At 36.4% G+C, this 23,200-nt stretch overlaps 4 protein-coding genes across 4 annotated transcripts; all 4 read right to left on the bottom strand.

The window, feature by feature from the left end:
• Nucleotides 1–1,013: 1,013 nt before the first annotated feature.
• On the bottom strand, nucleotides 1,014–5,592 carry LOC149725255 (transmembrane cell adhesion receptor mua-3-like). The gene is made up of 10 exons (XM_089892338.1): nucleotides 5,455–5,592; nucleotides 5,290–5,375; nucleotides 4,842–4,937; nucleotides 4,425–4,542; nucleotides 4,002–4,160; nucleotides 3,631–3,807; nucleotides 2,884–2,995; nucleotides 2,625–2,776; nucleotides 2,061–2,224; nucleotides 1,014–1,668 (listed from the first exon to the last, which is right to left on the bottom strand). The coding sequence occupies exons 1-10, from the start codon at nucleotides 5,507–5,509 to the stop codon at nucleotides 1,489–1,491; spliced, it is 1,299 nt and encodes a 432-aa protein (XP_089748464.1). The 5' UTR covers nucleotides 5,510–5,592; the 3' UTR covers nucleotides 1,014–1,488.
• Nucleotides 5,593–6,378: 786 nt separating this feature from the next.
• LOC149725256 (matrilin-1-like) lies at nucleotides 6,379–11,971 on the bottom strand. Its single transcript, XM_089892342.1, has 11 exons — nucleotides 11,822–11,971; nucleotides 11,239–11,324; nucleotides 10,714–10,809; nucleotides 9,961–10,075; nucleotides 9,581–9,634; nucleotides 8,974–8,994; nucleotides 8,473–8,649; nucleotides 8,037–8,148; nucleotides 7,755–7,906; nucleotides 7,268–7,431; nucleotides 6,379–6,735 (listed from the first exon to the last, which is right to left on the bottom strand). Exons 1-11 carry the CDS (start codon nucleotides 11,874–11,876, stop codon nucleotides 6,559–6,561), a joined length of 1,209 nt encoding a protein of 402 aa, XP_089748468.1. The 5' UTR covers nucleotides 11,877–11,971; the 3' UTR covers nucleotides 6,379–6,558.
• A 758-nt stretch (nucleotides 11,972–12,729) lies between these two features.
• On the bottom strand, nucleotides 12,730–17,684 carry LOC149725257 (uncharacterized). The gene is made up of 10 exons (XM_089892341.1): nucleotides 17,310–17,684; nucleotides 17,161–17,246; nucleotides 16,803–16,898; nucleotides 16,421–16,535; nucleotides 15,815–15,859; nucleotides 15,105–15,335; nucleotides 14,741–14,852; nucleotides 14,311–14,462; nucleotides 13,502–13,665; nucleotides 12,730–13,073 (listed from the first exon to the last, which is right to left on the bottom strand). Exons 1-10 carry the CDS (start codon nucleotides 17,371–17,373, stop codon nucleotides 12,894–12,896), a joined length of 1,245 nt encoding a protein of 414 aa, XP_089748467.1. The 5' UTR covers nucleotides 17,374–17,684; the 3' UTR covers nucleotides 12,730–12,893.
• Nucleotides 17,685–18,322: 638 nt separating this feature from the next.
• On the bottom strand, nucleotides 18,323–22,245 carry LOC149725258 (matrilin-1-like). The gene is made up of 9 exons (XM_089892347.1): nucleotides 22,206–22,245; nucleotides 21,483–21,578; nucleotides 21,089–21,200; nucleotides 20,556–21,023; nucleotides 20,241–20,453; nucleotides 19,708–19,810; nucleotides 19,236–19,387; nucleotides 18,759–18,922; nucleotides 18,323–18,527 (listed from the first exon to the last, which is right to left on the bottom strand). The coding sequence occupies exons 5-9, from the start codon at nucleotides 20,344–20,346 to the stop codon at nucleotides 18,363–18,365; spliced, it is 690 nt and encodes a 229-aa protein (XP_089748473.1). The 5' UTR covers nucleotides 20,347–20,453; nucleotides 20,556–21,023; nucleotides 21,089–21,200; nucleotides 21,483–21,578; nucleotides 22,206–22,245; the 3' UTR covers nucleotides 18,323–18,362.
• Between the last annotated feature and the right edge of the window lie 955 nt (nucleotides 22,246–23,200).

Genomic DNA, 23,200 nt, shown 5'->3' on the forward strand with positions numbered 1-23,200 from the left:
CTTACTTATATAAACAGCTCATTGTAAATTAATAAACATTTGGTGGCGTGCACCAAACCGCAATTTGCTTCCAGGTGTTTAAGGTCAAAACAGTTTTAGTCGGACCTTGTTATCGTAGAGGAAATCATAAACCATAAGCCTATTACAATATAGGTCTTAAAAGGCAATTCGAATACATGGTCATGATTTTGTATTACTCATAGTCACGACTTGAGGTTAAAAATGGTTGAACATGGCACAAAATCAAAACGATTCGTCATTTCGTTGCTGCGCCTGGACTTTTTGCAGCATTTTAATCAACGGAAGTCATTAGCAGAATTAAGTCTGACTCAGTTGGCTAAGTCTGTAATTTATTTGGCCCTGGCTTTGGCTTCATTATAACCTCGTGTGTTGGGAGAATGTGAACATCGTTTCTTCCATTATATAACCTGCTGTTGTCTGAAATGGAAGATTGGTTTACTGATAACAATAGACATTTGGATTCAAAAACTCGTTGGTTGGCTTTTTGCTCACGCGACGTGTATTAAACTCATCTGACATATACATAATACGAAAAGTTACTTGGTATATACGTTGTATTAAGTTTCTTTCTACAGATTATTAAAAAGTACTGTACGGTAAAGTAGGGTACTGTATGCACCTAAATCCTTATATCTCCGGTTCGTGTTTTAAACAATTAATAACGGCCAACAAGGTCGCTAGGCTGTAGATGTATAGTAGGATTAGGGAAGACGGGACATCTTTAGCACATAATATGCAAATATCCTGAACGTGTTTTAAACAGTTAACAACGGTCTATGGGAGTCATGAGGGTACGGTTTTATAATTGATTGAATGCCCTTCGTTTACTACCAAATTGCGCCAGAAAACAGAATGATAAGATGTCCCATCTTCCCCCACTCTACTATATAATTCTGTTTACAACGAAATGGGTTAAGCTGTTAAGTTTGTATTAAACTGGATAGAAAATCATGTTTTACACCTTGTCTTTTAAGGCAGAAAGATATTACCACTTTTTTAGTTTTTTTCACCTTTATTTTTGTATTTGCGTCACGAATGGTATTAATATTAAACACAATTCAATTACTACAAATTGTTTAATTCTTACTGTCCCAATCTTGTAGAAGTCACAGTTACATTTTGTAAAAAAAAGCATGGAACGTGAGTTTTAGGTACTGTATATGTAATGGTAGCAAGCTATAATTTTACACCATAACACCAATTTACAAAAGCGCTTTCACAAGAGTACATATTATACTAAAGCAGCATTGTAATATATAAGTGCAGTTTGGTTTAGGAACCAGGAAAAACGATAAAAGGAAGCGTTCATTCTGATTTAATATCATAAAAAAATCTTCACGTTTATAAAAATTTAGTATGTTTTTCTAATTTTCATGAAAATATAGTTGAGAAACCAGAATTCAATATTTCCTATTTATTAAATGTTTTGCGATTTAAAATAGATAGTTTCCTGCAGTGTGTAGGCTCTTAAATATTTAAGCAGAGGTCTGTCGGGCAAAAATATTTGGTTAACATGCTCGAAAACGCTGTATCCAGTCCGTCGAAACCGCTATCAACAATCAACAGGGTTTCATTTGTTCCAGAAATTTCCAGCATTTGAGAAAGACGAATCGTTGATCCAGGCAGGATAACAGCGACAACGAAAACCTGAAAATGTTCATCATAATATGGGACTTCTTAACGTATATTAGGGTAGGGGGAATACGGGACACCTTAGGTACATAATATCTAAATATATTGTGACCGTGTTTTAAACAAATACAACGGTCTATGAGAGTCGTAAAGATACAGTTTCATGTTGTTTGTTTACTATACCAAACGGCACGAGAAAATAATATAAAAAGGTGCCCACTTTTCCCGAAGTTTTCACAGCATTGTGGAACGTGCGAAAAATTGCGAGTGTTGGACAATTTTCCAATAACATTTAGTTGAAAAAAATGTGTGGTCGCTACACCTAGCAGGCAAACAACATACCATTTATGTTTAATTATTTTAAAGTTCGATTTTTATTAAAAATACCTAAAACTATAACGTCTTACCACTGCCCCTGTAGCTCTTAAATCAGCAGAAACCAAATCTACTCTGTCTTGAGCTCGGCCGTCAGTAATAAGGACAACTAAATCTTGAACGTCAGGTCTGTTTCCATTTTCCGCTTTTAACATCACGTTTGTTACGTGAGCGATCGCTCTTCCGGTGTTGGTACCTTATAAATAAACAGTCCACTTTTAATGTGTTTCTTTTAAAATGCACGCGCACAAAAACTATCACCCATAAAGATACATATAAACCAGTATGATTTAAACCTTTTAAAATGTAAGTCGTTTGGGCACAATCACCCACGCAAACCTGTGAAAGTGTGTGCAACAGAACACTATGGTTCTAACGACTGTTGTAGCCCCGCCACAACTGTTAGAATAAAATAGATTCATTCATTTATCCAAATATTCTATACCTATTGAACGTTTGCATGAATCGGAACGGTATACTTTATCAATTGCTATTGTAATTTAAAGGTAATGTGCAAATGACAACTCTGGTCTAATTCCAGGTTGTGAGCCGCATTGGCATAAGTATGGCTTATCCTGGTAAAAACATTATGTTACCCCCTCCGTTATATGGCAAGCTTTGTATTGCTGCCAAAAGTCCATCTTTATCATTATTGAATTGATTTAATAAGATCTGTGTGTCAGTGTGGACACGTCGGTTGTAACGGAAAGCTCCGATACGCAAACTTGACTGGTCGATTGTGAATTGTCTGAAAAGAATAGTTTTGTTAAAGAGTCCGGCCCTTTCTCATGGTTGCGCATTTTTTGCATAGGAATAAAGTTTTAAAATGGACATTTAATTCTATCTATAGCTTACCTAAGCATGTTAACAATAAAAGCAATCATTTTGTCCCAGTTCGGTCTTTTCACAGAGCTTGATGAGTCGACCACTATGATGGCATCGGTGCGCGCAAATGGCGGACACAACTCTGCAAAAATAGCCGAGTGTTTTAATCAACTTGAATAGGGACAATTTATAAAAAGGTAAAGTGTTTTTAAAACTGCAAATTCAAAATTTTTAGGCTATAGTTGATTAAACTATCGCGTTATCAGCACGTCGATCCAAGTAAATCCAAAGGTGTTCAGGTTTATTAGCCCGAAATCTTTATCTTTATATATAAATAAACAAATATGCAGGCTTAAATATTGCCTGTAGCAAACATGACTTTATTTTATGAGTCACACAAGTGTCTGTATTGTTTCTATGTGTGCAGTTGAATAAATGGACTTTATTAATATCGCGGGTTGGGGCTTTGGCATTTGTTACAACACGGGTGTTTTGTTTCATACACCTTTGCTCGCTAACGAGTTACGATATTTGTAAATTTGTAGGTAAATGTAATTTTTGTATTGTTTTTAATTTGTGGCTGACAATTTTGACAACCCACCAATTACCATTGGGTTGGAGCAACTGCTGTTAATTGTCTTGCCCAAGAACAAACCCGCCTAAAATAGTAAGGGTATCGAATCAGGAACCCGTAAATTGATAGAGGGGGACGCCAATCCTTTTGTCATGTTGTCGGGTATTATGAAACGTACCACACTTGCACAAAATATCACTCACTTGTGCAGCATGGTGGAGGCTCAATCCACCCGCTTGGTGTACACTGTGACGACGAAACGTTAGCTGGGTGTAGAACCAAATCTGCGTCGCATTCAAACGTACAGTTCGAACTTAGGTTGTTGCCGTCAGTACATGATGCGCTTCCGTTTTTAAAATTGAGCGCCTGGCACATTTGCGCTGTAAAAATGTGGTGTACGTTATAATATAACGTGAGAATATGAAACGTTTTTGTAAATATATACTTACAAACGTTATGACCCCAGGTTACGCGTGTCAAATGGTCATGCGCTGCATAGTTATGTGCGATACGCTTGTTATATCCCATGTTATGTCAATTTTATGTCGTGCACGCTACTGTATATCATACTCACGCGGGGGAGTTTCGTCAGCAACTGTTGGTGGTACTGCCTCTGTTGTAGCTGGGGGTGGGGGTGGGGGCAGTGTAGTAGTTGGAGGTGGTACAGTAGTTGGGGGTGGTACAGTAGTTGGGGGTGGCATAGTTGTTGGGGGTGGCATAGTTGTTGGGGGAGCTTTAAAACATATTTAAAAAATTGTAATATCAAAAATAAATGCGAAATATTATTTTAAAAAACTCTGTAAAATCTAATGTTACAAGTTGTATAATGTACGTAGTAAAAACTACTTTTCTATTAAAAACCTTGGGCATAATCACCCACGAAAGTGCAAACTGTGTATTAAAAAAAGAACTGTATTTGTAAACAATAATTCCTAATTCTGTAAACTATTCCATCACATAAAGGACTGTAACACCCATGCACTCTACTTATACTCACGTTCATACGGGCAATCCACAGTTTCCAAGTTGCAGTTATTAAAATTACAGCAACACCTACAGACCGATTCTTGGTTTGTGTCATGGCATTGACTTGGTGAATAGCCAGCTCGTGGGTTCTTTAAAATAAATGTGATTGTACTTTATCTTCACGTGGTCGTAAAATGACAGTCATTATAATACGCGTGTTCTGTTTCGTAGAATGTGTGAGCTTACCACGTATATAGCTTAGTAGATGTTAGGAGGTTTTTGTTTTTTAATGCGTGACTGACACAGTAAATAGCGTATTACTGGCCACTTGGTTGGAGCAGTCGCTGTTAAGTGTCTTGCCTACGCTACGGATGCAGCATACGCCCACAATGATAGCAGCGACGAACCTTAACCTATTACTAAGTAGTAAAAATGGAAACATATTTACTTGTATGTGGTTGTTGGTGCAAGCTTTGGTTTGTTTGCATTCCTTTGTGATTCTCGTTCCATGATCATCTTTTCTTATATGAGTTTGGCAAGATAACTAAATAGGTTTGTTAACAACGTTATTTTTTTCCGTATGTAACAAGTATGACGTTTTTCAAACAACGCATAAAATAAATAAAAAAAACTATGGAACGCTTCACGGTTTTGTGTTATCCTTGGTCATAATTCATGCTAAGAAAATAGTTGTTTTCTGCTTATATTCATATACGTTCGGTGTGTGACCCACCTAGCGGTTAGACAAAATATAGCAATAATATTGTAAAACTGAATAAATTTTGCAGCGCGCATGGCATATACCGTTGTTAATTGTTTAAAATATAAGAATAATAATGAGATAATGTGTGCTAAAGGTGTCCCATCTTACTACACAAAACTTTTACAGCGTTTACCTCGTTTTTCTCGCATGTCTGATTTTTTCCTTGTGCGATACACAATTCATTCGATGCAGCGTTCAAACATGTCCAGCAAATGAGCCCTTATTACAAAAACATAGTTGTTTTAATATAAATTCTTTATAATTGCATGGCCACATTAACAATTCATAATAAATATACCTTCGGTTGCAATCATAAAGGAGCATAGCACAGTAAATGCGAAGAAGATCTTCATTTTCTATTTCTCCAAATGTACACAGCAACTTATACAGTATTGTATGTTTGCGAAAGGTGGACTTGCATCGGTTTCCTTGGCTTTTATGCTCATTGCAAAACACTGATTTTCTCTCAAACTCCTTTTTCAAAAAATTTATCTGAATTTTTATCGTCAAATTTGGTTTGGAAACTTGGTAAACTCTGCCCGTGGCAAAATGACGACGTATCTTGTTGTGCAGTCTGACATTTATTGAAACTCTTGTTGCATATTCTGTTTCTTTATAACTATTATCGAAAATCGAAAAGACATATATAAGTGGGGTGGGGGAAGATGAGACGCTTTTATCACAAAATATATAAATATCCTGGTCGTGTTTTAAACAGTTAACAATGGTCTATGAAAGTCGCGAAGACAAGGTTTTATAATTCTTTGAATGTTCTTTGTTTACTACCAAAATGTACGAGAAAATAGAATAAAAAGTTGTCCCATCCTCCCCCATCCTACTATATATATATACCCATGTGAAAAAGCTATCTTTAGTTACGTTGCTGATAAAATTATCTAAATATGGTGGGGTAAGATGAAAAATGTTATTACATAACAACTCTGTAAATAAAACTTGTTACTACCATATGCGACTATACGTTTTCCTCAACCTAATTTAGATATAAGATGTTAGCTGTCTAGACGTATATATAGGACTTATTACACTGACTTTTGTATTAATATTCTAATGTGTTCCGGCAGTGTATATGTACTAATGACCACTTATTAAGCGATCGCTTTATCATTTTAAAATTTAAGTATGCTTTAATCGCTCCGACTAACCAACTGTGTATATGTGGTCGCTTTTTTGCAGCATTAAGCCTCTATTTTTTAGAAAACAGTTTTGGTTAAATGTTAGGATGTATTAGTCGATATATTTTAATATTAGTACAGTTTAATGCATTTACAAAGCCTACGATTTTTTTCTAATAAAAAACAGCATTGTAGTGTACACGGTCCATAACAGGACATAATCGTAACACCACAATCCATTTTTGCCTCGTGTTTTTAAAACTCCCCCATTAAAAGTTCTCGCAAGGCGGAGGGCAGAAGTAATTTCTTAGTCTATCAGCAAACACAGAATCTAAGTCTTCGAAACCCCCCGTCACTTCGAATAAACGATCAGGAGAACCAGCGATATCCAACATTTGATCTCTTTCTATGGTTGAGCCTTGGATAATAACCGCAATCACGAACGTCTGTAATAGAAATCATTTTATAATGGGTTGGAATACCCTTTCATATTATAAAGTTCTACTGTAGAGAGCTTTTTTTAGTCAGTCACGTATCTACTATAGTGCATTTGCATGTCTATTCCATTATACGTGGGTGAGATCCTAAAACGTGGCACGCCATGAGGGGTAAACTTCATGCTAGACTTGGCTCGTTACCTCGACACCCAGGGTGCTACCGTATGGACATTCTTTTTTTATAAGCCACATATTCGGCGTATGTACTATAGGCATGGAATGTCCACGCTATACGGTTCAATTACCTGACCGGTTACATAGATAAATTTTTGTATTTGTTTTTCAACACACTTTCAAAAGAAATTTACCTTAATCAGTTTAAAAATTTTTTTTTTAATAAAACATAATTATTTAAACCTAGTTTGGACTCGTAATCTCCTGTTCAAAACTTGTGACTCACACTTTAATTTGACTTCAATAAGGAGATTAAATCTCAGTAAAACCGCCCCAAACATTCGTTCTAGTATCTCATAGATCTTACCACAGCTCCAGTCGCTCTTAGCTCCCTTGCAACTTCCGCCACAGCGTCTTGAGATCGGCCATCAGTGACCACGAATACGAGATCAGTCACGTTCGGGCGGTTACCGTTCTCTGGCAGCAATAAAACGTCCTTCGCGTGACGAATTGCATTCCCCGTACGAGTTCCTGGTGCATATTAAAGGTTGGGGTGAGATTGGACATGCTAGTATAGGTTGGAGAGACTAAGATGCGACGTTTTGATTTTTTCTCCCCTCGTTTGGTAGTAAGCAAATACTCTTTACCGAGTTATAAAACCGTAACTTAAGTTTTAAAAAACATAATCAGGAAATAGGGGATATAGTTGCTAACGGTGTCCCATCCTACCCAACAGTGTTATATTTAAATGAGTAGTTTATATCAGGATTGACATTTGTAGCTCGATGCTGCCACCGGTGTTGGCGTGTATGTGACGTGAGACACTACGTTTTTTTCATTTTTTCTCTACTTACCACTACCACGATATGGGATATCTTGAATAGCTTGTACCAGCCCAGTTTTATCATCTGTAAACCGGTTGAGTAAAATTTGAGTGTCACTGTCCACGGCTCTGTTGTAACGAAAGGCACCAACCCTGAGACTCGATTCATTCACAACGAATTGACTGCAAACAATATTTGAACCTTAGATATTGAACTAACAGCAAGTGCGTCCAAAAGCGGTAAAAAATTTACTTGTAGAGATTAAGTTCTTAAATTAGGAAAGTATAGGAAAAATTAAATATGGTTTCTTACGTTAGCATGCTAACCACGAACTCGATCATTCTGTCCCAGTTTGGCTTTCTTACCGAACTCGAAGAATCCAAAATAAGAACCGCATCTGCCCGGGCAAAAGGTGGGCAAGGTCCTGTAATGATATGGCGAACGTTGTGGTTATGCTTTGAGTAGTTAACGTACAGTGTTCGTGTTTGGACGTAGTTGGTGTAACAGTTTGTGAACATGAGCTATCCTGTGGCATAGATTATTTCCAATTTGTTTTGGTGGTGCGTGTCTAAAGGAAACCAGCTGGTAATACAAAGCGTGCAATTCTAAGTCTTTGTTATTAGAAGGACTTTATTTCCTTCTGTAAAACGATTTTAACGATCCTATTACGCGTAACCTGCTTGTTAGTACGCCAGAAGGAAATTAAGTTGAAATTCTATACGCACATCACAGCGATAATCTAACTCACGTGTGCAGCACGGTATCGGCTCGTTCCATGCGGTTCCGTCACACTCAGAATGGCTAAAGTTTGCAGGGTGTAAACTCAATCCATCTTGACAGCTAAATGTGCACGTAGAGCCGACGTTGTTGCCCCTAGTGCATGTGGCAGAACCGCTTCTTATTTCGACTTCGGGGCAGGTCGGCACTAAAAAATGCGATTTAAAAATTATGGTAAGCACCGCTAAGTTCCTCGAACAGGTCAGAGCGCTCGAGTAAGTAAAAAGGAGTGGTTGAAACGGTAGATTAAATTCACTTTACCAAAAAGCAGTTCTTCTTACTTATAGGCACAAGTTTTCTTCCGTATTACTCAAAAAATATATATTTGTGATACAAAATAAGCACGCAGCAGTAGATAAATAGTGCCAGTATAGTAGTTTTTTAGCACATACGTACTTTCTGATGTAAACTATATACGTTTACACACCATGTTTAAATATTTATTTACTAAATTAAATAGAAACACACTCACCGTCTGCAGCACCGGACGCCTCTAAAACATAAAATAACAAAGTTAGGATTTTTATTGTTTCTTATGCACATTTCATATACTTGTACAGTAAAGCAACTTATAGTTTCTACAATTGTATAGTAAGGTGGGGGAAGATGGGACTCCTTTAGCACAAAATATCTAAATATTCTGATCTGTGTTTTAAACAATTAAAACGGTCTATTGGAGTCGTGAAGATACGGTTTCATAATTCTTTGAATGTGCTTTGTTTACTACCAAATGGGACGAGAAACTAGCATGAAAAGGTGTCCCATCATACACTATATACAAACACTGAGCACATTCTGCATGATTTAGGTTCCATGGCCAAGAACCTGACGGGACTTTAAAAAATAATGCCTTTTTGGGTTAATGGAAAAAATCCGCCTTAAATTCTAAGATACCGTTAGGTTCTAGACCATGGAACAGTGCTCATGAATTTATTCTTTCAAATAGAAAAATAATGCTCATTTAGGGTAATGGGAAGAATCTTCCCTAAATTCTATTTGAAAGAATAATTTCATGAGCACAGGATCAGGGTCAGATGCAACGAGTATATCAGAGTTATATTTAAATAGTAGGCAATTACCTGGTGTTGTTGTCGTAGGGGGTGGTGTAAGAGCAACCGTCGTCGTTGTTGGAACTGTGTAGGTTAAAGACGTTTCTTATTTAACCATAGATAATGTGATATAATATATTGTTACGTACACATATGTCTTGATTTATTACAGTGGTTTCCGTTTTTTTCGCGTACGGTTTAGTTCAATTAGAAAACCTTGTTAAAACTTAGTTCAATATACTATAGTATATGGGCTATAAAATTCGTGGTTTATTCTATTTAACTTGTTTTATGGATATTTGTTTATGAGTTTTGACAGAAGTGCTTATGAGATTTGTAATACACCTACAGATAGAGTTTATTTAAGTAAAATAATATTGATCAAAACATATAGAATAACCTTATCATACCTTGCGGGCATAACAATGTATTGTAACTACATCTGTCAAAGTCGCAGCAACATCTGCAAACTGATCCTTGTACATTTAGATTGCACTGGCTTGGAACCCACGCCGCTCTTGGGTTCTGTTGGGAAAGGTTTATGTGGTAATTTACAAAAATATGGTGGGGTAACATGGTACGTATTTTCAGTCTATTTCCTCGTCCCCTTTAGTAAACGAAAAACATTTACCCAATTATACAACCGTACCCTTACGGCTCTGAAAGAGAGTTTTAAATTCTTCAAAACACGATAAAAAATATGTGATATTGTATGTTAAACGCATTCCATCGTATCCAACAGTAGCCTACTATAGTAATCTAGCCATTCGTTTACGATATCAAACAATCTATTTTGCCAGTTTTAAAATCTCTATTTAAAGTCGAAAGACCCGAAACCTCTATTTAACGTCGAAAGACCCGAAACGACAGTTATAAATTAGGGTTTTTTGTGATATCCTCGGTATACGGGCTAAAAACTAAGGTAAAAAGGCTTAACACATTTACTAGGGTGGGGGGGAATGGGAAACCGTTTTATTCGATTTCCGGTCATTTGGTAGTAAACACAGAACATTTAAACAATCAAAAACTGTATTCTCACGACTTTAACAGACCGCTGTTAATTGTTTAAAACCCGATCATGATATTTGGATATTATGTGCTAAAGGTATCCCGTCTTCCCCCACCCTACTATTATATCCTTAAGAAATGCAGATGATATTTACCTGTATATAATTGTTGTTGCAAGCATGAGCTTGTTTACATTCTTTTGTGATTCGCATTCCTTGTGGGTCGGTTCGTATGTGAGTTTGACAAGCTTGCTTTTATTTATGAAAAACATATTCAGTTTTAAAATAACGAAGTCCCGCTACAGTCAAATGTTCGAAGTTTAAACTACTAATACGTCTTATATGACAGTATATCCTAGAGTTTGGCTACGGAGCACCGAAGCTATAGTTTTTTATGTCAGATTTTAGTTAAACAAGTATACATATATTTGTAAATGGGTAGATTTAGACTTGAAAATTTGACTTTACGACAATATAAAGCATTCACATAGGTTTAAGTTATTCATGATTGTATATTCTATATGTGAGTGGGGCCCTGTTACTAATGCGACCTAAGACGTAGCTATAGTAGGTAATATACCCCATGTTTTATATAATAGTTACGCAAGCATATAGCTGTAAACGAAACGGATTTTATGCGAACATGTTAAATTTCACTTTACAAAAAGATAAACTTTTTACCTGATTAAAATCACACGTCTTCAATCTTCCAGTCGCTTTACACATAGCGTTTGATCTTGCGTTCTCACATGTCCAACATATCAAGCCTGTGGATTGAAAAAAATATTTAGTATTGTATAAGGATCTACTGCTAAACATAACAGACAAAAATCAAGTCCAATCAACTATATAATAAACGATATACATTTCGCCCAGTCTCTTTTTCACATTAAATAGAAAAATTACGTATTAATAAACTAACTTTATATAGAAGTTTGATAAAAAAAAACTTGTAATCTCATGGCAAAACGTAGGGTAAAATGAATACCGTTAGCACATGATATCCCGTATTTCCCAATCGTGTTTTAACAACTAACAACGCATTTTTAAAAGTCTTAAAAACACGATTTTATATTCTGTAAATACTGGATGATATAACAAAATGACACGTGGTCTATCTTACTTTAGCTTACTCAATATTTAGCTGCACATTGATCGGCCTATTAACATAATCATTTTAATTTGCTTTTTGGTCAGAAACCGTTGTATGCAATTCCCAATACATTTAAAATTCTAATTTATTCGTTACATAATTAATACTAACCTTCAGTTAAAATAACCAGCCCGCATAAGATGGTAACGACACAGATAAACTTCATTTCGTAACGTTATACAGGGCAGCACGTGCAAAAGTAACTGTGCTTCAAAAACTTTTCTCCTTTTTAAGGAATGTAGGCAAAAGGTCGCTAAAAAACTTTGTTGGTCGTATTAGTTTATACGTTCATTGCAAATTCGATACACTGCGATCGTTTATCAGATATAAATATCAAACCGCGTTTCAAAGGTAATTTGCTGCCAACACACGGTTTGGTTCCTGCGCCAATTTTGGAATATAAACCGCTAAAGTTTCCATTATTTTGATATCTTCCGCTTAGAAGTATATCTTTACTGTAATTCGAGATAAAGGTGAAAGTAATTGCTACCGAGTTTCAAGTTATTTTTCTGCCATTTTAGGTTTTACAAACCTGTTTTTAAGCTTTAAATGCGCTAGGTCGTGATACTTAATACTGTGATTGGAGATTTCTGTATCAGTTATTTGAGGTGAAATCTATAAATTGGCGCTTTCGCAGAAGCGTATGCTTAACTACGTTTTGTAATTTGACCGTAACTAAATACTCTTGGAATTTTGTTAAATTATTCGCTATCTATTTTACTGGAGAAACAGTTGAAGTTTATATAACATGTAACCTATGGGGCAGATTACCTAGAACTTGTAGTTGTCAGAAATTACAAGCCGGCTCAAGGCACATAAGCATACCAGATAGAATGTGAAACACGACGCCCGCGTTTTGCTAACCTACTGCCTAAAAACTTTCGGTGTTGGCAGTACACAGTATAGGCGTGCGAATTTGCTTGCGAAATCGTGTGCAAACCTTGTCGGAGAAACATTTTGTCCGATATCTGTCTATGTACACAGTATCCGGTGCGAAGAAAAATAGCAGCGGCGAAAAATCATATCTTGCAAGTTTTTATTTTACAATGGCAAAATTAGACTTTATTTACAATGGCAATACTAGACTTTCCAATGGCAAAACTAGGAACAACAAATACATGAACGCTGACCAAGCGCAATATATAATTACAAAAACCTATATTACAACAATTGCGTTAGTTTATTAGAAGTCTTCACATGGCTGCGGGCAGAGTCTTGTGCCCAACCCTTCCCCTATTAATTCTCCCAAACTATCGAAACCGCCTTCTACAATTAATACGTTGTCTGCATTGCCTGCTATTTCTGTAAGTTGATTTTCGTCGAGTTCTGCGTTTATTCCTGGTTGTACCCCAATTACTACCACCTGCAATATATCATTGAATATTCAAATGAAAAGATACATGAATTATTTACTGGTTTAGTTGCATGTAGATAAAGCTGCAACTGCCCTACCGCGAGAAGGTAATATTTTTACTCCCATCCGCAATACATAATTGATTACTTGATAGTATATAGGAATTATTTTCGTTGGGATTAGAAAAAATGATAGTATGTATGAACTATTTTCGTTATTATTACATATGTAGGTTTGCTGGTTAAGTTGCGTATACAGAAAGGCTATTATTGACCCGCCCTGTGGGGATTAATAAGTTCTATTCATTGATTCATTCATATAACTCCTCAATAAAAGTCCTATTTGTGCTCTACAATATATGTTGTAATACACATTGTGTTAAACATCTATAAAGTGCGTTATATAATTCTTTCAATCATAACTAAGTATAATAATACCTGTGCTCCACGTTCATGAAGCGCGACTGCCTCATCTCTTACGCCATCTTGCGACCGGCCGTCCGTGATTATAAAAATCGTATCTTGAGAATTTGGACGATTTCCGTTTTCAGTAGTTAGCATAACATCGTTAGCGTATGCTAATGCTTTGCCGGTTTTGGTTCCTGCATGAAGTTAGATTGATGTTTAATGGTTTGTCATTTATTTATCAAACCTAGCTGTTATGGTATTTTCGCTATACGTGATACACATTATGTTGTTTGTTATTGTACGTATAGTCGCTATGATGTATAAGGTCTACGTAATGTTATATATAGTGGAATGGAGTAAGATTGGACACTTTTAGCAATGGGGTAAGATGGCACACTTTTAGCACATATTATTTAAATATCATGATCGTGTTTTAATAAATTAACAAAGATCTATTGAAGATTTGAGGGTGTAGTTTTATAATTTTTTGAATGTTCTTTGTTTACTACTTAATGGGACGAGAAAATAGAGTTAAAAGGTGTCCTATTTTTCCCCACTCCACTCTACATTATGCAATACAATTTACAGTTTTGGCGATAAGTTAGATCTTTCAACCCAGTATACACTTCATAACGTTTAACAGGATACTTTTTGCTAAAATAATTTATGCATATAGCATGTTCTTATGGTTGTGGTTTGTTGCTAATTCAGTGCTATTATATTATGCTAAAAATATTATTTTAAAAAACATGGGCGTTCGCAAATATTTTCTAGAGTTGCCCAAATACAACACAAATATTTTCTATTACACAAAATATATAAACAAAATATAATTATACCATTTCCATTATAGGGAATGCTTCGTATCGCTCTAATAAGACCATCCCTGTCCTCTGGGTAATCCTTGAATAATATTTGCGAGTCTGAGTCAATTTCTTCGTTGAAACGGAACACTGAAACCCGTAAGCTGTTTTCGCCAACTACAATGTTCCTGGAAAAAGGAAATATTTAATTTTCTGTAATTCTGTTTAATCAAATAATGATGCGAAAGTTGGAAAATTATAAGTAAAGAAATTATACTTTGGCAATTCACAAAATACGCCATCCACACTAAATATTTCTGTGGGGTAAAATGAAAACAGTTATCACATAATATTCAATGTTGCCCAATTTGAATTTAGCAATAAAATAATTACGATTTTTAGCGCATGATTATCGACATAGGAAAAAACTTGATAGCCAATATGTTGATCGTTAAACATCACTTACTCAAACATATCTATAACAAACTCTTTAACTTTATTCCAGTTAAAACGTCCAATCGACGATGACGAATCCAGAATCACAAGAATATCCGCATTTGCATAAGGAGGACAGGGCCCTGTGACAACGATGGATACAAAGTAAGAATTAAATAAAGATAATAGTTTTATTATTTTGTTAGCTTTATTCGTATGGCATTCAATGACAAAAAGTATGTCAATAACTGCTTCATTGCTATATCCCATAGTTTATATATCACTGTAACTCAGTATATTTTTCGTAGTTTAGTTAATACGTTTAATATAAAGCTCTTTGATAGTTGTATAATATCATATATTGACATAATCTCATATTTCCAATACCGACTTACGCTGGCAGCAAGGCGGGGTCGGCCACCATACAGTTGCATTGCACTTCGTCTGTGTAACGTTGAAAGGCAGTAGTTCGTATCCTCTCGTAACGTCGCATTGGAACATACACAACGAGTCGTGCTTATTCTCATCAGTGCAGGCGATGAATCCGTTTCGTAACGTTATCTTGTCACAGGTTTTTGGCTCCTCCGGTCCAACGTTTAACACGTCCACTAATTGCGTGAGCGGTTCTATAATTTAAAAATGTAATAATCGCTTAGTAATTAAGGTTGTTTTTTTAATAAGAGTGGTCATTATATGATTAGGAATTAGTTTATGTTTATGGTAATCCTTCAAATTATTCCTGTTAACTTTTGGACTTACAGATACAGAGAACTATGTGCGTTATTTTATTACTAAGAGCCCTGGAGCGTTATATAGGTGTAGTCTTGTGCTTTAAACTACGCATTAAAACAGTAGGCAGTTACTTTACAAACATATAGTACCAACTATGGGGTAGGATGGTACATTTAGCATAATTATAACCTCCCAAATTCCCTGATTGCGTTTTATTAAAATCAATAAGGCCTTTTTTGATTCGGGTTGGGGCTCTACTAGTTATATATAATTCTTTGAATTTTCTTTGTTTACTTCCGAATTGGGGCGGTAAAATAGAATGAAAACTCGTATACAAACCCCCACATACTGTATTATTATATCTTCTACTTACGGGTTGTTGTTGTCGTTGTTGGTGCTAGAGTAGTTGTGGTGCGACCTGTAGAAAAATTAGATTTTAAGATTTAGTTGTTGACCTCATGCCGAAGTAGTTAAAGCTCTCACTTTTGAACTGATGGATACGTATTCGAAACGTTGCCGACATTATGGGGGTGTGTGTTTGGGCATAACACAACTAAACACATAACTTATTTTAAATTAATATCAACTATTTATAAAAAAAACACCCAGAAGTTAAATACGTATGGTAACTCGTTAACGGGCACAAGGTGCTTGGAATAAAGCAACTGTGTTATAACGACCGTCGTTGCTCCAGAGAACCAATATAAATCAGTTACGTTCATTTCTTTATTCATACCGAACCCCTACATACACGTTACAATATATAGTGGGGTAGGGGAAGATGGGACAGCACATTTTTATTCTATATTTTCGTCCCGTTTGGTAGTAAACAAAGAACATTCAAAAAATTATTAAACTGTTTTCCTATGACTTTCATAGACGGTTGTTGATTGTTTAAAACATGTTAAGGGTATTCGGATATTATGTGCTAACGGTATCCATCTCCCCCCACCCTACTATATAACTTGAACAAACTCACTTCCCGGGCATGCTACAGACTCAAAGTTACAGTTGTTGAAATCACAGCAGCACCGACATACGGATCCTTGTACATTATCGTTGCATTGACTCGGGTACCAGGCTGGTCTCGGATTCTGTTGTTTCATGTTTAAATATAATATATCATTAATACAGAACTTTTCACGACATTTTAAAAAATAACAAAAATCAAAAAAAAAATTGAAATTTGAATATAAACGGATTGTTTATTTAACGGAGAAAAATACCACTTCATACTTTATCATATTAATTCTTAATATAAAAAATAAAGCATACGATAGTAGCAGCAACACATACTTTTTATAATGTTGTTTATATATTAGTTATAACTTGCATTCATTTTACACACCCTTAAAATTTACCTGCAAAAAGTTGTTGGTGCACGCTTGTACTTGTTTACATTCCTTCGTGATGCGAATACCCATTGGATCGGTTCGTATGTGAGTTTGACAAGCTCTCTAAGAAATAAGTAGGCACATTATAATTGTAAACACATAGTACTGTGGGGTAAGATGGATACCGTTAGCACAAAAGAACTCCTTTTTCGTAAACGTATTTGTAACAATTAAAAGGGTCTAAAAGAGTCGAAGGCTACCGCAAAATAATTCGGTAAATATTATCTGTAGTACCAAATGTGCCGATAAAAGTGTATGAAAACATGAACTATCTTGACCCAAATTGTTTATACACTTGTTATTATTTCTGTATGGGTTAACTTACTTGGGTAAATCGGCATTGTTGCAGATGACCTGTAGCCTGACACTCCGCATTGCTTCTTGCGTTAATACAAGTCCAACAGGATAAACCTGTATATTACGGAAAATTAAACTAAAAAATATTTTAAAATATTTTAAAATAAAACTACAAACCTTTGGTTAGTTCAAAGTATAAAGTGCTGGCAACGATAAAACAAATCAACATTGAGCCTTTCATTTTGTACGAATACCAGTTCTTGACAATTTAAATACGCCTATAATACCTTTGCACCCGTCCTTTTATATGTTTGGGTACAGCTTCCGAATTACCCCGCGGACAAAGATAGATAAACTTTTTCCGGTGGTTTATTTTTAAAATGTCAAAATTCGCGTTTACCAGTCACGCAGTATTCTTTAAAAAATAATAAATATTCTTAAAATTCGACGTTTTATCGTGACGTAAGGCACGGATTAATAACATATACCTTGTTTATGAAACATATACAGATTACCGGGAAATTTACGTGATTGTAATTCTTTACATTTTCTAACTCTTGTTGCAGGCATTTCCGAACGTCTAGACTATAAAAAGATCGCCCTTTTGTGCGTTTATAAAGGCACTAGTTAACGTGCATATAAGCGCTGTATTGGTGCACGTATACAAGTTGTGTCATGTTAGCATTATACCTGCAATTACTGTGCTGTCTTCGTGTTAGTAGAGGTTATAACAATCACATTTATACGCGAATAAAACAGCTACAATTAGTGTCGGGTAAAATTATCTGCGGGAAATAGAAATTACGTATTTTCAAACCACCACAAGAAAAATACAATCTGTGTAAGAGAGTATATTACTGTGGGGAAAACGAGACACATTTAGTACATATTATCCAAATATCTTGATCGTGTTTAAAACAATTAACAGCGGTCTATTGGAGTCGTGAGGGTACGGTTTTACAAACTCTTTGAATGTTCACTGTTTAATACTGGGACGGGAAAATAGAATGAAAAGGTGTCCCATATTCCCCCACTCTATTATACCTAATATAGAACACCGTACCTCAATTTGTCTTTATATTCACTCACTAATCTGCACAGTGTTATCCCAATAATATTCTCATTGTATAAATTTTTCCAGAAACTAAACAGATAATTTCTTAAATTTTATTCATTTCATAATGAGCTGTTTATCACCAACGTATAATTCTTTAACATAATCTCGTAAAATTAACACGGGTTCGGGCAAAGCATAGGAGCGACCGTTGCCCCCGTTTGTCTAGTTAATTGATCCAGCATTAAAACGTTCCCACTATCTCCAGTTATCGAAATTAACTCATCTCTGTCTGCAGAGCTGCCACCAGAGGCAGAGTTGTCCACACCAATCGCAATAATCTGAAACCAATTTTACTTTAACTTTTTGATTTGTAAAGAATCCTAAAGCTTGCATTTGATGAAATATATATATTCTCACGTTATAGCATAACATGGGACTTAAGATTTGGGCTAGAATAGGCCAATACGGCCAGGGTTATTTTGCATTATTACCTACTATTCTCTATGTTATACGGTTAACTTCTATAAAGGTGTTCGAGCGCTTCACAGTATACAAACTATATAGCAAACCTTTTCGGTTTGGGATCTAAGTCGTGCTGCTTCTGAGGTAAAACTATCCTGTGACATTGTATCTGTTATAAGCAACACGATGTTTGGGGCGTCTGGTCGATTTCCGTTAGCTTCCACCAACATTGCATTGCTTGTATAGCCCATTGCTTTCCCTGCCCTTGATCCTGAAAATCATATGTTTCATTATAATCTAATGTGGAAGGTATAGGATGTTACAAATGATCACATTCAAAGTTAAATATGTAGGAACTCGTAAGTTCGTACGAGGTGTACGAAGCAAAACAAATATAGTAGGGCGGGTGGGGGAGGAAAATTTTAGCGCATAACGTACAAATATCGTGATCGAGTTTTAAACAATTCACAGCGATTTGTTGCGGTTTTATAATTCTGTGAATGTTCTTTGTTTACTATCAAATGCAATGAGAAAATAGAATGTAAAACCAATCTGACCCCATCCAACTGTATTATCTAACCTACCTCCGTTTCCAAACGGGATTCGTGCGATTGCGAAAAGTATTTGGTCAGGATGGTTAGGATAATAACGGAGTAGAATTTGAGAAGCAGTATCAACGGAGCTGTGATAACGTAGGATTCCAAAGTTCACTTGCTCGTTGGAAATAGTGAAAGAACTGCGTTGGGATGATGTTTAATATTATCATTATAGGGTAAAGTAAACTTTTTTGAATAGCACGGGTTATAGGAACACGAATTATTTTAACCCAAAAGCTAGTAGGGTATATGCGGTTGGTGAAGGGGTACTCGGCTAATTCTGGTTAAATTTTAAAGGGGCCCTTTCGTGCCTCTCGGTAGGACCTCATCCATATTAAAGTAATTAACCCGAATGGCAAAACGGTAGTATGGGCAATCCGCTACGAAATACACAAATTATCATTGAAACAGATGGCAATATATAATTCCATGTTATAACTAATTTATCCCAAGCTTTTACCTCGTTATTGCTTGAACGAACTCAGTGACACTGCGCCAATTTGTCGGAGATGTTATACCGAGCAAAATAATGACGTCGGTTCTTGCGTAAGGAGGACAAGTGCCTGAAATCAATTGCTTAGTTATATGGATTGCACTGTTGGGGAGGTGGATACCTCTAGCCCATGGTATAAACTATTTCCTCGGCGTGTTTTAACAATTAACAGTACGCTCTTTTGGAGTCGTGGGGTTACGGTTAAATAATTCTTTAAATGTTTTTTATTTGTTATAATATGGTAAGAACACATGTATATTATTTTACACCAAACTACTAAATAATAGAGTAAGGGGGGCGAGACACCTTTTTATTCTATTTGCTCGTCTTATTTGGCAATAAAAAAAGAACATTTAATCAATTATAAAACCGTAATCTCGCGACTTCCATAGACCGTTGTTAATTGTTTAAAACACGATCAGAATATTTGGATACTATGTGCTGAAGGTGTCCAATCTTACCCCACAGTACTATATATGAAATTTAAAGTAAACACGTACGTGCGCAGCATGGCAGTGGTTTACTCCACTCTGTTCCGTCACATCTAGTTTCGAATGACGTGCTTGGATACGGAACGTAACCCTCGTCCTCAAAGCATTCGAACATACACGAAGACCCTGTAGCGTTTCCTGCTGTACAGCCAAGTTCACCGTTTCTTAATTGCAACACGGGACAGCCATCTTCAACAATCGGTTCGTCACCAAATATCAGATCTGTTAAAATGCAACATTTTTTTATTTGTAGATGCAAAATTTGTAGTGCAAAAGTGATCATAGTAAAAAAGCAGTATTTAAATATATATATTGATAACGTACCGGCGGGATTTAAAGTTGTTTCTCCATCTGGTGCGCCCGCTGGTAATGTTGGTGCTGCTGTTGTACTCGTTGTGGTTGGTACTCGCTCAGCTGTTACCGGCGGTGGGGGTTGTGGGGCTGTTGTTTGGGGCGGCGGGGGTTGTGGAGCTGTTGTTTGGGGCGGCGGGGGTTGTTGGGTTGTTGTTTGGGGCGGTTGGGGCTGGGGGACTGTTGTTTGGGGCGGTGGGGGTTGCGGGGCTGTTGTTTGGGGAGGCGGGGGTGGTGGGGCTGTTGTTTGGGGCGGCGGGGGTGGGGGAACTGTCGTTTGGGGCGGTGGAGGTTGTGGGGCTGTTGTTTGGGGCGGCGGGGGTTGTGGGGCTGTTGTTTGGGGCGGCGGTGGTGGGGAAACTGTCGTAGTAGTTGTTGTAGTTGTGGTTGTAGACCTTGTAGTGGGCCTAGATATAGGTCTAAGTGTTGTTGTCGATGGGCCTGTAACAAATTAAGTTTGTTTCCGCATTGGCAGCTTATTTCAGGCGCGCTAAAGTCTAACTTACGAATCGGACAAAATAATGAATTGAAGTTGCATCTGTCCGTTCCACAGCAGCAAGTGCATACTGATCCCTGGTGTCTGCTGCATTGAGTGGGATTCCAAGCTGGCCGTGGATTCTGTGTTGTCAATTTGGGTTTAAACGTTGTAGCTTTACCCCATACAAATATTGTAAATTGTCGCCATTATTTGTTTAGTTGAAACTTGCAAACGAAAACGTTTACACACTTGTTAGAAAAATTATAAATGATTGTGCATCCATAAAATAATTATTAAGAAATCTCAAGACATTTTAAAAATATTGACGATATTGTCATATTGGTACGCAGTGATGCGAGAAGCTCAAGTGACGTCATGAAAAAAAGTAAACCCATCTTATACTCATCGAGAAGTAATATTACCTGAGCATAGTTATTAGCGCACGCTCTTGCTTGTTTGCATTCTTTGGTTATTAGAATTCCTTGTGGATCAGTGCGAATTTGGGTCTGGCAGGATTTCTGTAGCAAAATAAATGTAAGTCCAAAACTACTTTTTGTGCAATGAGTGAACAGATTCATCGTTACATACATGATAACCCGAAAGTGGGCACGAGGTGTATGAAACAAAACATCCGTGTTATAACGACTGACATTTCCCGCCACGCGAAGTTAAATCAAATTACATTTATTCATTAACAACAGGTTTATGTGGCCGTTATTCTGACCGTCTATTTAACTTCTATATTTGCTTCGGTTTGTAGTATAGTAGGATGGGGTAAGATGGGAGCTATATATTTTAACTCTCTTTTATCGCCCATTTTGCAGTAGACAAAAAACATTTACAAAATAATATAACCGTAACCTTACGACTCAAAAGCGATGTTAATTGCTGAAATTAGGAAAATGTGGAATATAATCACGATTAGGAAATGTGGAATATAATGCGCTAAAGGTATGCAAATTACCTCACACCACTGTAAATGTAAGGCCATCTGAATTATATTGACAAGAGTAACGACTTTGCACAAATAACCACAAAACCGGGTTAGAGGTTGCGGGATGCAGACGGTCAATGGTTTGAATTAGCAATCTGACCATATAATATTTCAATGTATTTGGTTAATAAATATTGTAACTTCGGCTTACCTGGTTTCGTTGGCACAATCTCACAGAACCTTGTGATCGGCATTGCCTGAGATTTCTTGCGTTGTAGCACGTCAAGCAAATCAAACCTGCGTTTAAACATAAGTTATAGCAGCATCCAAACCATACCTAAAAGATCCCTAATTTACCTTCGGTCGCTGCCGCAATCAGTAAAGTCACAAACAAGCTATAAGGGAACTTCATACTTTAATATGATTTACCTCATGTGTTCATACGAAAGTGTTCAGGGTGTCTGCTTATATAGATGCGTGAATGCCAATATCGATACCATATAAGGCCGTGTTCGTTCCATCGTGTTTGGGCGTTCGAAGTTCTCATGAAGACTGACCGCCGGTCGGTAAATGCTTTTTGATTCCGATATCCATAGATCACGCAAACGAAGGAAGTTCTTTCACGATTAGGCTTTTCTGAGTCCATTCGTGCCAATCGCTGCTAAAATTTTGGCACCGGTGTTTTATTTCGTCTGGCGCGAACCCTATATTTAGTTCATTGGTTTAAAAAGTCCACGCGCACTATTGCAGAAACAACACGATTTTGCAGATTCATTTGAACATTTCGTTTTAAACTAGTAAATCTATATGTTTCTTGGAAATAACGTTAATTCACATAATTAGGTTAATTCACAGTAATCAGGTTTAATACCAAGTTATTCGTTTATAAACAAAAATATTTGCTGTTAGTTACAGTATATTTATCATGAGTTTATCATTCGTTGAGTATACTGTAGCCACGTTTTTTTTTCATTAAAACTTTTCCTTTGAATAGTTTTATCGCCCGATTCTTGTTTTATTTCGAGTTTAGGTTTTTTGCTCATTTCGTTCTCCTTGTTGATTTAATTAATTTGATCTTCGCTATATATTTTCAGAAGAAAACTATTGTATTGTCAGTTTATTTCCTTATATAGCCTTTGCAATCCTTGCATACAAATGTTTTAGCGCTTAATTAAATACTGCAACCATTTTCGATTCGTTGGTCGT

The sequence above is a fragment of the Ciona robusta genome, chromosome 14 (assembly GCF_009617815.1).
Source record: "Ciona robusta chromosome 14, ASM961781v2".
Lineage (NCBI taxonomy): Eukaryota > Metazoa > Chordata > Ascidiacea > Phlebobranchia > Cionidae > Ciona > Ciona robusta.

Excerpts from the sequence above, each read along its gene's own strand:
- LOC149725255 (XM_089892338.1), bottom strand. The coding sequence starts at position 5,509 with ATGAAGATCTTCTTCGCATTTACTGTGCTATGCTCCTTTATGATTGCA. Across the intron at positions 4,938-5,289 it reads AGACATGCGAGAAAAACGAG|TTATCTTGCCAAACTCATAT; the intron begins GTAAACGCTGTA and ends AAACCTATTTAG. Across the intron at positions 2,225-2,624 it reads CTTGCCATATAACGGAGGGG|GTACCAACACCGGAAGAGCG; the intron begins GTAACATAATGT and ends TTTATTTATAAG.
- LOC149725256 (XM_089892342.1), bottom strand. The coding sequence starts at position 11,876 with ATGAAGTTTATCTGTGTCGTTACCATCTTATGCGGGCTGGTTATTTTA. Across the intron at positions 11,325-11,821 it reads GCTGGTTATTTTAACTGAAG|GCTTGATATGTTGGACATGT; the intron begins GTTAGTATTAAT and ends TTCAATCCACAG. Across the intron at positions 6,736-7,267 it reads TAAGAGCGACTGGAGCTGTG|ACGTTCGTGATTGCGGTTAT; the intron begins GTAAGATCTATG and ends TTTCTATTACAG.
- LOC149725257 (XM_089892341.1), bottom strand. The coding sequence starts at position 17,373 with ATGAAAGGCTCAATGTTGATTTGTTTTATCGTTGCCAGCACTTTATAC. Across the intron at positions 17,247-17,309 it reads ATACTTTGAACTAACCAAAG|GTTTATCCTGTTGGACTTGT; the intron begins GTTTGTAGTTTT and ends CGTAATATACAG. Across the intron at positions 16,899-17,160 it reads AACAATGCCGATTTACCCAA|AGAGCTTGTCAAACTCACAT; the intron begins GTAAGTTAACCC and ends CTTATTTCTTAG.
- LOC149725258 (XM_089892347.1), bottom strand. The coding sequence starts at position 20,346 with ATGTTCGAATGCTTTGAGGACGAGGGTTACGTTCCGTATCCAAGCACG. Across the intron at positions 19,388-19,707 it reads TTCGTTCAAGCAATAACGAG|TTCTTTCACTATTTCCAACG; the intron begins GTAAAAGCTTGG and ends ATCCCAACGCAG. Across the intron at positions 18,528-18,758 it reads TTAGATCCCAAACCGAAAAG|ATTATTGCGATTGGTGTGGA; the intron begins GTTTGCTATATA and ends AATTGGTTTCAG.